Raw genomic sequence first — 12,090 nt, 5'->3', positions numbered from 1 at the left:
TCTTGCACAAAAAGTTCTAAGGCAATTCTCTCATCTCAGATCTTGAGCTTCCTTCAGGAAATCTGGCTTCAGAAATATCTCATCGGGAAAACAGCGGACTGTGAACTGCGCCCTACGGTATTCATATAGAGCTCAGGCATAAAGTTATTCTCCCATGGCAAACAGAAAAACTTTCGAGCGAAGGCGCTTCGGGTAATTTGTCTCGCCTTTTCTCCTCTGCTTGGGCTTGCTAAAAATGCCTGGACGACTTCCTTTTTCTGCCACCTCCACTAACTCGAATTGCCGCCAACTGTCAACCGGGATTCCTCTCTGGCCTGGAAGCTTTTCTCCGGAGATTGGAACATCTCCTTTTGGCAACTCGAAGTTTTTTCTTAAGACTGGAACCGGGAAGCTCCTCTCTGGCAATGTCTGAAAACGGGAAGCCCCCCCTCTCTCTCTCTATAGCGACTTCTGGATCCGGGAAGCCTATATGCTTGGCTCTGTCCCCTTTTATTATGCCTTCTCTGAGACCTCACACGAAGTTTGTAACCCCAATGAATTCGGCATGATTCTTTCATCTTAAGTTTCAAGTTCGGCCTGCTCTTTGTTCTCTTCTGTGCCTTCTTTTGATTGTAAGTTGCCGACCATCGGAAAGTTGTTTGAACCTTTCTGACTGACTATGGAGGTGTTTACGTACAGAGCTTGTAAGCCTTTCTCATACACACAAAATTTAATAAACACATTTTCTAATGCTGCCATGTAGATCTATTACATACAGCTCCCTGAAAAGCATTGCCTTTGTTTTTAACACTCTAACATATTCTTATTAAAGAAGTATATACAGTTAATTTCCAAAGGGCTATTTACAAAAATATCTAATACAAAATATACAGAGACAAACAAGGTTATTTTTTACAATTTTCTTACAATAGACTTACAATATTCTTACAATAGACTTGACCTAAGTAAAAAATCGATGTAACTTGGAATATTTAAGCTACAATCAAGTTTTTACAATATTGATAAGAACAATAGTCTAAAAGTCCAGGTAGTCCAGCGAAAGCCATCTGTGACAAAATGAAACTAGTTTATTTATTTAAAAACACAAAAATACAAATTATTAAGTATATCTTTATAGAGTTCATAATTAAAAGACTATAATAATAATAATAATAATAATAATAATAATAATAATAATAATAATAATAGTTTCTACAGATGTGTCTCATCTTGTTTTGGTATTTTCAAAATTATCAAGTTATTCAGAAGCATTATGAATTTTACTATTTTATTATTATGCCTAATATTTCTTCAAATGCGGCACTTTTTACAACAAAAGTGGCTAAGTTATGTTGAATATATCTGTTCGCAAATACTCAAAATCTCTTTGACCTAATAAAAAGTCAGAATGCTGATGAAACTTCATCAGCATTCTATCTGTTAAAATGCAATTACCCCCCCCTCCCTGCCGTTAACGGATTATTGTAGTTATATGTGCACTGTATTTCTTGAATTAACCCTTTTTTGATGTACAATTTACTTATTGTGTTGTTTCTTCCCAAATAAAAACGAATTTCACATGTGCTAAAATAAATAATCAAAATCTTTGCAACGAGTTGCCCTGGTGTGTACCACCTTAACCCAGTCCTGAAGATACTTTCAGGCGCAAACTTTGTTTGCTCACACTTGGATAAAGGATTAAACTAAATTTATTATACTCTAACCAAGTGAAAAATAAACTTTCAACATCTTTCTATAAATCCAGAGTAAATTATTAAAAAAGGGTGGCACACCAATTGGCAATTCCTATAGGTAGAGATGACCTGCTAATGCTTCTGCCTGATGCCTGATATCTCCACTTGGGCCTGGCTCCCACTGAAGAGACCTCAATAAAGGTCGAAACTAGTCTGGTTAGTGGCACTTCCCTTAATGCATAACATTAGACATATCCGCAAGGAGATGTGTTTTGCATTATATAGGAGATACTGAGATAGGAGTGTTGGTAGCTTGCTCCACCTTTGCAACGAGTTGCCCTGGTGTGTACCACCTTAATCCAGTCCTGAAGATACTTTCAGGCGCAAACTTTGTTTGCTCACACTTGGATAAAGGATTAAACTAAATTTATTATAATCAAAATCTTTGTTTGCATTGGAAATATTATGTCAAATATTTATATTTTTTAAGTAACATTCATTGAAATAAATATGACATTTTGCTTCTTTTCCTTGCAAAATAAGATTATATGGGTCGCACATTTCAATTTTAGGAACGATTTTTTATTTTTTATTACTTTTTTTATGAACAACAAATGGTTTTAAACTGCGTTACTCAGGGGTTTCCGATTGTGAGTCTTTTTAATTTATATCCAATGGTATTTTATCAGAGATTCCACGCCTTTGTCTTTTGCTTAAAACTGCAACAGTACAATTACACACACAAATACATAGCAGTATTTGTGTGTGTGTGTGTGTGTGTGGTGATAATTTTGGGAGGGGGGTTAGCCATTAAAGGCGAATTAATTCTGTTATGAAAATTTTGGAAATAAAATTTCATTTTGATGCATGCACCTACACATGTTTCAAAAGATAAACTGTAGGGAATATATCACTACTTCAAAACTGCCGCATAATATCGAAATTAGCCGAAAATATGTACATAACAGTTGACATCATAACTTCCGTTTATTTTGATTTGTAGTGAGTTTCCCCCTAATCAGGGGGAAACCAAGAAAGTTGAAATGCAAAAACCTACAGATTACGTTATAAAAATTATGCATTACATGATATGATTCAAGATTTGCGTATGATAACTAACCTTCGAACTAAGATTATGAATAAAATAGGAAACTTAATTTGGAACAGATGGAGGCTGTATTCATATTTAGATACGGATTTTCATGAATTTATAAAATAATTGTTTGACAAAAATAATTATCTTCAATCAAGTTCTTGGAGAATTTGAAAATGTATTGGCGATTAAAATAATTAGCAAAAAAATTGATAGTGACATTGATCTTCAAAGTGATACAATATGAAGAGAAGAAAGTATGAAAGGATTTCTTATTTTACGCTGGCATTAAAAACTATAATTATACGATAAAAACAAGCAGCAAAATGAATATAACTCATAGGTATTTAGTCTGATATAACTTAGATTCCGGTTACCGAGCAAAGGGAAAGCAACTGCGTTTCTTGCTGTAGGCCACAGAACGTAGCTACTACGTACTCCAGGTAATGTAGTTAAGTGTTCTTTTCAGCGTTATGGACATGATGGTCAAACTGCACTTCTTATCCATGTTTTTTCAGCAGGTGGACAGAATATTACCAATGTTTGCTGGACGTGTATATACGTCCAGCAAAGAAATGGTATGCTTACATACATGAAGGAAGCCTCACAAATTTTTCAGCGAACTCTAGTTTTTATATGATGAATTTAATATTTAAAAATAAGTATTTTATTTTGCAACTATAACTGCGCTGTTTTTTTTATTGTTCTTTGCGAGGAGTAAATTTTTAAAATGAGGCCCCCCCCAGAGAGTGAGGCCCCATTTTGCGCCTAATGGTAAATGCGGCCCTGACGCTAACCACTCGGCCAACCAGGCCGGCATGTAAAACCAAAACTAATAGACAGACAGTAAAAGATTAGCAATGTGATAACCACTATATAGCTACACAAGAATTCAATGATTTTTTAAAAACAATATTTTTTCAGTTATGCGTTGCATTGTTGAGCACGTTGCGCATGCTTACTACGTTCACGTGTTTGGCTAGGATGTATTCCGACCAGTTGATAATAGGATTAATATTTAGGTGTTTCGGATTTCATGTTATTTCTAAGGATTCACAGATTCTTCTCTCAGTTATCTTATAGTAGCGGTGTAATAGTTCAGACTCATGCAATAACACTTGTTTCACTGTCGAGGTGCCTTATGGGTCAGCTGACAAGAGTACATGTGAAGACAAAGCTGAGGCCACATTTCTTTGCTATTCGGTATCTCTAATGAGTTCTTTGATGCTTTGCTCAATAGATTTTTCTGTCTGTCCACAGTATGACGTTCTGTATTCGCACCATAATCTGTTTTTTTTTTTTTTTTAAAGTGCGGTAATGGATATTTTAGTTGGTTATGTCGGAGTAATGATCTCATCTTGATAAAAGAGTGAATACGGTTTTGATTTTATGTTCTCTAAGTATTTTTGCAAGCTCATTCACAGATAAAGCATTCACAACCACCTCTGGCAACGCATTCCACCCATTTACAACCCTCCAAGCAAAAAATCTAGTCCTAACACCCTTGTTAACCACACTCTTACACAATCTCCAGGGATGACCCCTCGTTCTCTCTCTTCCTTCACTGGTCTTAAAAAGGTTATCAGTATCAATCCTATAAAACCCTTTTAATAATTTATATGCCTCTTTAAACCTTTGATTTCTTCCTCATTAATAGAATCTCAATTGCGTATTGGGTAAATAGTCTCGATAGAATGTGCTCATTGTCCTATGAAATTATTGAAAAAGAAATAGGGACAAATAAGTACATCGTGATAGTATGAATACGAAGTTAATTTGCTACACATAAACATTTAGAGGGGGGAAAAATCAGCGAAATGATGTACTCATGTTATTTATCATTCACCATGTAAAGTTTACTGTTTATATGCCACTTATTTACCTTATAATAGAATATTAATAATTAACATTTATTTTAAAATATGAAATTTATCTTCCCGATGACTCATACATAACCAAAGCAAACTCCAATCGTAGGTGACACGCTTTAGAACAGCAACTGTAGAAATATTTACAACCAAGCACCATAAATCTTTGCAAATATGAGCATTACATCATTGATATAAACTTTGTGCTATTAAATAAAAGACTATTAAGAATTAAATATCAGTGATTGTCTCATTAGTAGTAGTTTCAATTCGAATAAACCCTGAAGCAAGTATATGATAAGCTAGATGATTCCTCAACATCATTTGATTTCGGTGCGAACAGGTACGGCGTGTCTGCCGCAGTGTATAGGTATAACAGTTAAAAGCAAGGCGACCGAACCGGACCTACTCAGTGGACGCTTTATCCGGGAATTCTGCTGGCGTCACTCGCGTGGCGATCGATCGTCTGCGTGCCGCAAAGATGGCCGAGAAACAGGGAGAGTTCTTTAAGCCCCAGGAGAAACTTCCCCAAAAAGAGGGATTTAAACAATTCTTATGGAATCCAGACACGAGAGAATTCTGCGGAAGAACGGGATGCAGCTGGTGTGAGTATATTTTCAACTGCAGATTAATATTCTAGTAACTAACAAACATTGTCGACTACTCCTAACTCGATTTTGGTTCGGATATGTCATTTCCCGAAAAAAAAAAAAACATTTCTAATTAATTTAGCTCTTTTAGCAATTAAATAATTAAATGCTCAACACCTACTTTGTATATCTGTGTTAGCTCCATACGCTGGATAATGATGTATAATCATATATGCATTCTTAAAAGATAATGCCAAAAGTGCATCACTTCGATTAGTCTGGTTACCCGTACAAATTGGAGTGCACAAATTAACAGTATTAATATTTATTGATTTTGGTGTATTATAACAAAAGCAGCAGAAAATTAACTGTATATGCCAAAAATAGTGCTTTTTCGTTTACTGCAAAAAAGGCGATTTTGTATTCAAACGGGGGGGGGGTCAATTTTACCTGTGCGATAGTAAGTTGTGTGTTGAATTCTAATCAAATATTCATTTGTTTTTCTGAATGTTATGAATTTTATGACAAGGGCACACATTGAGAGTTCGGGGTGATCATTCTTATTCTTGAGAAGCATTTTTGGATGTTTTAACCCTTCTCAGAATTTTTTCTAAGAAAAACATTATTCTTGCAGTTAAAATTACCTTAAAGATTTAAGTTTTGCTGTAATTAATTGCCTTCCCCTTCCCTTATGTATATATGGTATCCTTGGGATATTTTTTTTTGCATGATTCTTAGGTGGCCACAGAAGAAGATTGCATAATAACAGTGTTTGGATCTCCATTTAGTCACCAAATATTTCATGTATGGAGATATTTTCATAAATATGAGTGAAATTAATTCATAGAATATACTGTGAAATTTTGGCAGCACTTTATATCAGAGTTGATTAATAATGAGGATTAGTTCACTTCTGTTTACCTGCTCCAGACTCCTCTGTTTGTAGTTAAAGCAATAGGCTAACATAACTATTGTTTATCAGCTGATGTTCATTGAATGAGTATTGTAGATGAATATTAGGAAATAGGCTGTGCTTTCCTTCCCTACATGTTCCTGAGCATAAATAAGCTTTTTTAAAATTAAGTTTTTGGTAGTCTATCATTATAATCACTACATTGCAGAACTGTGACCTGATACTAAAGTTTGGTATCTCCAGCTTCTCAAGTGGCTATATAACTAAAGTGTTTGAAGAATTCATAGTAAAACTACTCTGGTCTTTTTTTCTCATTCTTCCCCTCTCCTTCCCTTTTTATATATAATGCAAATATCCTTCAATATGATGAATGGGTTCTGAAGGCCTAACCTTCCTCGATTCAAGGGCACAATATGGTACAAAATTTCTTGTAAAAATTCTGAGAACTAAATCCAATCGTTCTCAGATAGCAAATAGCTAGCACATAACTTGGTGGCAGCAAGTTACTTAGAGTATTAAGTACAAAAAACAAAGCCCATCAATATTAAAATAAGTTCAGATCATTTCTTAAAAAATATGATTTCTGGGTGTATCTCTATATTAGGTATATATCTACCTTTTTTAGTTATAAATAACTAAGTGCTTGCTAAGATCCTGCAATGGATTAACAATTTGTTTCCCTAGATCATCTCTATGCAAACATTTGCAATATTTCTATCTTCCAACATTTTTACCGCTATAGAATATTACCAAGGCAAAATGTTATTCATCATGATAATAAAAAAAGAATAGCCTACTATTGAAAGAGTGGTGCATGCTGTGTAATCCAGAGATATTCCAGACATTGAAAAGACAATAGATTTTCTAGACAAATTTGATACTTGGAAATTCTTACAATGATAACTGATTTATATGCAATCAACTTTAATAGACATAAATAGTCTCATCCATATGGCAGTTGAATTAAACTACCCCTTCCTTTCAACCAGTTAAATTCTATTAGATGCTATGTAATTTATATAAGATAACAAAACCTTCATCATTGGCTTTCACCTTTCCTTTCTTTATTACTTAGCAAAGTTCAATGCAGTTCCTACATAACTGTTCCCACATGATCCTTCTGGCTGTAAACTAAAGAATTTTAGGTTCTTCAATGAATTATATTTTTTTGATGTGTATGCCTTTATTTTATCTTTTATGCATATACTTGCCCCTTAATTTCTTATATTTTATCTCACTATGTTTGCTACCTAACTATAGTAGTATTAAGTACAAAAAACAAAGCCCCTCAGTAATAAAAATAAGTTCAGATCATTCCTTTCAAAATATGATTTTTGGGTATATCTTTATATTATGTATATATCGACCTTTTTAAAATTAATAATTAATTTATTGGCCTTGAGATTGTCATAATGGATTTGATATGTTCCAGTTATGCTTTGCTAAATTAATTATTATTACAAGACACTTCTAAGGACTCATTGTGGGAGGGCATGCTACTCCACCATCTCCCTTACTTCATCCTCTAACTACACAACACTACTATCATCAATACACAGCACCACTACCCACCAGTGGTGTGTGTGTGTGTGTGTGTGTGTATACATTGTTGCAAATTATGTGTGTTTTCCTGCTGATTTGCCTGTATGTGGGATGAGAAACCTGAGTTTCTCAGAGAAAACCCTGCTACCTCTGTATGAGATCAGCTAACTCCTCTTGAATTGAAAAAAGCTCATATAAAGATTATTCTCACCATGATGAAACTCAAACTCAGTTATTTTCCAATCAAAAGATGCAACGTCATTCTTCCATTTGTGCAACGGAGACACTTATATTCAAAGGAGCTACTCCATTATAAGAAAGGAGAGGACTAGGGTATTCTTTAGAAATGATATGCCATGTCAGAGAATGCAAAATCTCAAATCAGATCAAAATGGGGAGGGTCTTTGATTTGATTTGCTTTGAGTTAAAATTTCTCTACCAAGCATGTTCAATCCACAAATCTAACACTCCAAATTCTGATTACAGGATCTTAACCACTTTGACCTCTTCAATTGCCTAACTCAAGCTGGATTTTCTGCAGTCAAAATATCCAAATAGTAAGATCATTCCTTGAGGACTTCATTGTTCACAACTCAAACTAGCTTCACTTTTCACTCTCACTAATTAAGCAGCCAGGAATGCTAAAGTATTTCTCAAACTAGCTTCACTTTTCACTCTCACTAATTAAGCAGCCAGGAATGCTAAAATATTTGTCATTAGCAGTGCCCTCAGATAGTCTAAGTTGCTACTTACCAGAATATTAGACAGCCCTCATCATTCTGCCAACATCCTTGTCATCTTCCTAACAGGTTTAATCTTCTGTACTTAACTGGCACTTATCCCAAACACATGGAAGCAAGCAGCATGTATCTAGCCTATTCCAGAAAGATGGATATAGAAGTCTGCCATCATCACCTCAGCCCTCTCCAAAGTAAGGCAGAAAGTTATGAGTAGTCACTGTCTCCATTTTGCAGATGTCCACCAATTAAATCAGCAGTTATGAATTTGCCATTCAGGGTCCATGGTTGACCTCTTAGCCTGCATCACCCACCACCACTGGACACATTCCATGGAAAGGCTCAGATAAAAATGCTACCACTCTTGACTTGTCCGGAGCTTTTGATTGCATCTGCCGTTGATGTGTGCTAAGCAAAATACTATCTTTTGCACTACTTACCACCTGGATATCTTGCTTTCTCTCTAGTTCACTTCATGCCGTGGTGGACAGCACCCTCTCTTCAAGCTTCACTACCACCATAGGAGCGCCTGAGGGTTCTGTTCTATCATATACCCCTTTTTCCTACTAATCCTATTCATGTATTTACTAACAATAGTAATTTTCATTCATCATATTTATTTGACAAATCATGCAATGCTCAGACGCTTCAAGTTTCAGGATCTTCAACCAGTGCCTTAAACACTGATCTCCATATTATTGAGTGGGGGAGAACAACCTAATCACTTTCAATGTCACAAAATGCAGTCTTACCTTCAGCATCTAAAAACAAACAAACAAACCAGGTGTTCTCTTCTATTCAAGCTGTTGTTTTTCACTTAATGAGCTGCTAACGCTATACAAATCTCACATGTTTGGGATGGTGCATCTAAATCCTTCCTAAAAATTCTTGATGCAATTCAGAAGAGATCAATTCAGCTCACAGATGATCCTTTATAGACTTGCTTGAGCCTCTGTCTCACAGATACAATGTTTCTGCTCCATGTTACAGGTACTTTCATGGTCAATGAAATGGCAACCATTATTCTTCCACTTTGTGCTAGGCCTGTTAACACAAGAGCAGCAGTTGCTGCACTTGCCCAGCACATCCCTTTTCAGTGCAATTACAAACACATCAGATCTGCTTCTCTTTTTCTTTTATTCCATCTACCTATGTCCTTTAGAACAGCCTTCATCATGAAATGTTCCCAAACCACAATGTGCAACTCTTCAAGAAAAATGTAAGAATTCTTTCTCAGTTCTCACATGTACTCCATTTGGCACTGATGTGCTTATAGATTCTTCAACCTCTTGTGTAAGGGATCAGTAAAAAAAATATATATATATCTACAGCATGGAAACAGCCTGCATTTGTTGTTGTGCCATCTAGTCATTTTGGTGATCTTGCAAACAAAGGCTCTCCATCTCATTCAGCCCCTTGTCTTTTCTTTCAGCAATTATCTATTCCAACAAAAAAAAAAAAAAAAAAAAAAAAAAGATGGTGATAAAAGTCAGCCAACAAACTACTGTCTAGTTGCTTTCAAATTATGGAGAAGGTCATAAACAGTCAACTTCTGTGTTACCCTGCCTTCATCATGAAATGTTCCCAAACCACAATGTGTAACTCTTCAAGAAAAATGTAAGAATTCTTTCTCAGTTCTCACCTGTATTCCATTTGGCACTGATGTGCTTATAGGTTCTTCTATCTCTTGTGTAAGGGATCAGTAAAAAAAAAATATATATATATATACCTACAGCATGGAAACAGCCTGTATTTGTTGTTGTGTCATCTAGTCATTTTGGTGATCTTGCAAACAAAGATCATCAAAAAAAAAAAAAAAGGTGGTGATAAAAGTCAGCCAACAAACTACTCTGGTTGCTCTCAAATTATGGAGAAGGTCATAAACAGTCGACTTCTGTGTTACCCGAAGGTTCATCAGCTAATTTGTGGCCAGCAACATATGGATTTTGCCACTCTCAGCCTACAGCTGATCTTTTGTTAAGGGTGAAGTAATGTAGTAGTCATGGGATATGACTTCTGCATTACTACAACCTCATTAACTTTCTTCTTGGGTCTGGCTCTCACTGAGACCTCAAAAATCAAAACTAGTCTGGATAGTGGCCCTTCTCACAATGCATAGCATTATACACACCTGAAGAGATGTGTGCTTTGCATTATGGGATACTAAGGCAATTAGTGTGAAGTCGTCAGTTTCAATATACAAGTAGCCTAGTTGTGAAAAAACTATGTCATGCACAACCTTTGTTTGCTTACACTTGGTTAGAAGATTAAACAAAAATATAATTTTTTTAGCATTTTAACATAATTGTATGTTTTGCATTAGGATCGTATTTTTATGGAAGTTTTTTCACTTGGCTATGCTACTAATTATATATTGGGTTTTTATCCTTTATCCGAGTGTTAGCAAACAAAGTTTGCGCCTTTGTACTTTCAGGACTGGGGCAACTCATATTAAAGGTGGTATAAGTTCTCATCACTTGCCTTAGTATCTCCCATAATGCAAAGCACATCTCCTTGCAGACATGTATAATGCTATGCATTAAGAGAAGGGCCACTACTCAGTCCGGTTTTGACCTTTATTGAGGTCTCATCGGTGGGAGCCAGACCCAGAGTGGTGATACTAAGGTGGGAGTCATGGAGAAGTCATATTTACCTATACGAGTTGTTTGCTTGGATAAAGGATAAAAACTCAATATATAATTAGTAGCATAGCCAAGTGAAAAAACTTCCATAAACTTATCTCTAATCCAGAGAATTTTAATAAATAGGGTGTGACACCCTTTGGCAACTCGTATAGGTAAATATGACTTCTTCATTACCACTCTGGGTCTGGCTCCCACTAATGAGACCTCAATAAAGATTGAAACCGGTCTGGGTAGTGGCCTTTCCCTTTAATGCATAGCATTATACATGTCTGCAAGGAGATGTGTGCTTTGCATTATGGGAGATACTAAGGCAAGTGATAAGAACTTATACCACCTTTGCCATGAGTTGCCCCAGTCCTCAAAGTATTTCAGGTGCAACCTTTGTTTTTGATAACACTTGGATAAAGGATAAAACTCAATATATAATCATTAGGATCGTAGTGTCACTATGGTCTCTCTAAAGATGTCCATGTAATTTGAACAAAGTGGTGTATTTATTGAAGCGGTTTACCATAATTCAACAACTATTTATCCACTTTGCCATCCTTGCTGGCCATGTAAATAGTCTGCTCTCCAGACCTATGGGTTCTGATTTGAACCCATAGGGTTAATCTCCTTGTAGTTGTTTAATCTCTCTGTGGATGTTTGCAAGTTTTTAAGTGGTAGGTGATTTTGTTGTTTGATGTGAGACCATTGCTCTGTTTATTAATTTATATTGTTTGGTCTGTGGAGTAGGGAAGGGGAATCAGTTTAACTAACCTGATTCTCATTATCCCCTGCATATTAAGCTCAATGGCCTGTCATGGCCACATCCAGAAATTGAAGTTTTTTCATCTCATAAGGACACATGCAGTCTATAGCCATAATGCGCTAGGCAGATAGGATTAATTGTGCTCAAGTTTGGTTCCTTGGGTTTGTTGGGAGATGAGGAAGTGGTGGAGAGGAATCAGAGGCAAGTGACCAAGATGGTGAGTGGCCTGTGGAATGTTCCCTATGAGAACAGATTGAGGGTGTGTGTGTGGATTGCAG

At 35.8% G+C, this 12,090-nt stretch overlaps 1 protein-coding gene across 1 annotated transcript in view; it reads left to right on the top strand.

Moving 5' to 3' along the window:
- The first annotated feature begins 4,932 nt into the window (after positions 1-4,932).
- Positions 4,933-12,090, top strand: part of LOC150100808 (sodium/potassium-transporting ATPase subunit beta-2-like) — a 100,964-nt gene continuing 93,806 nt past the window's right edge. Inside the window, exon 1 of the mRNA XM_090401475.1 lies at positions 4,933-5,239. Coding sequence (XP_090257601.1) covers positions 5,116-5,239 — 124 coding nt within the window. The 5' untranslated portion in view covers positions 4,933-5,115. The remainder of the gene's footprint in view (positions 5,240-12,090) is intronic.

The sequence above is a fragment of the Typopeltis vanoorti genome, chromosome 12, assembly GCF_054136105.1.
Source record: "Typopeltis vanoorti isolate ZY-2024b chromosome 12, IOZ_Tvanoo_1.0, whole genome shotgun sequence".
Taxonomy (NCBI): domain Eukaryota; kingdom Metazoa; phylum Arthropoda; class Arachnida; order Uropygi; family Thelyphonidae; genus Typopeltis; species Typopeltis vanoorti.
Note: the sequence above shows the minus strand (reverse complement) of the source record. Positions and strands in the feature narration are given on the sequence as shown.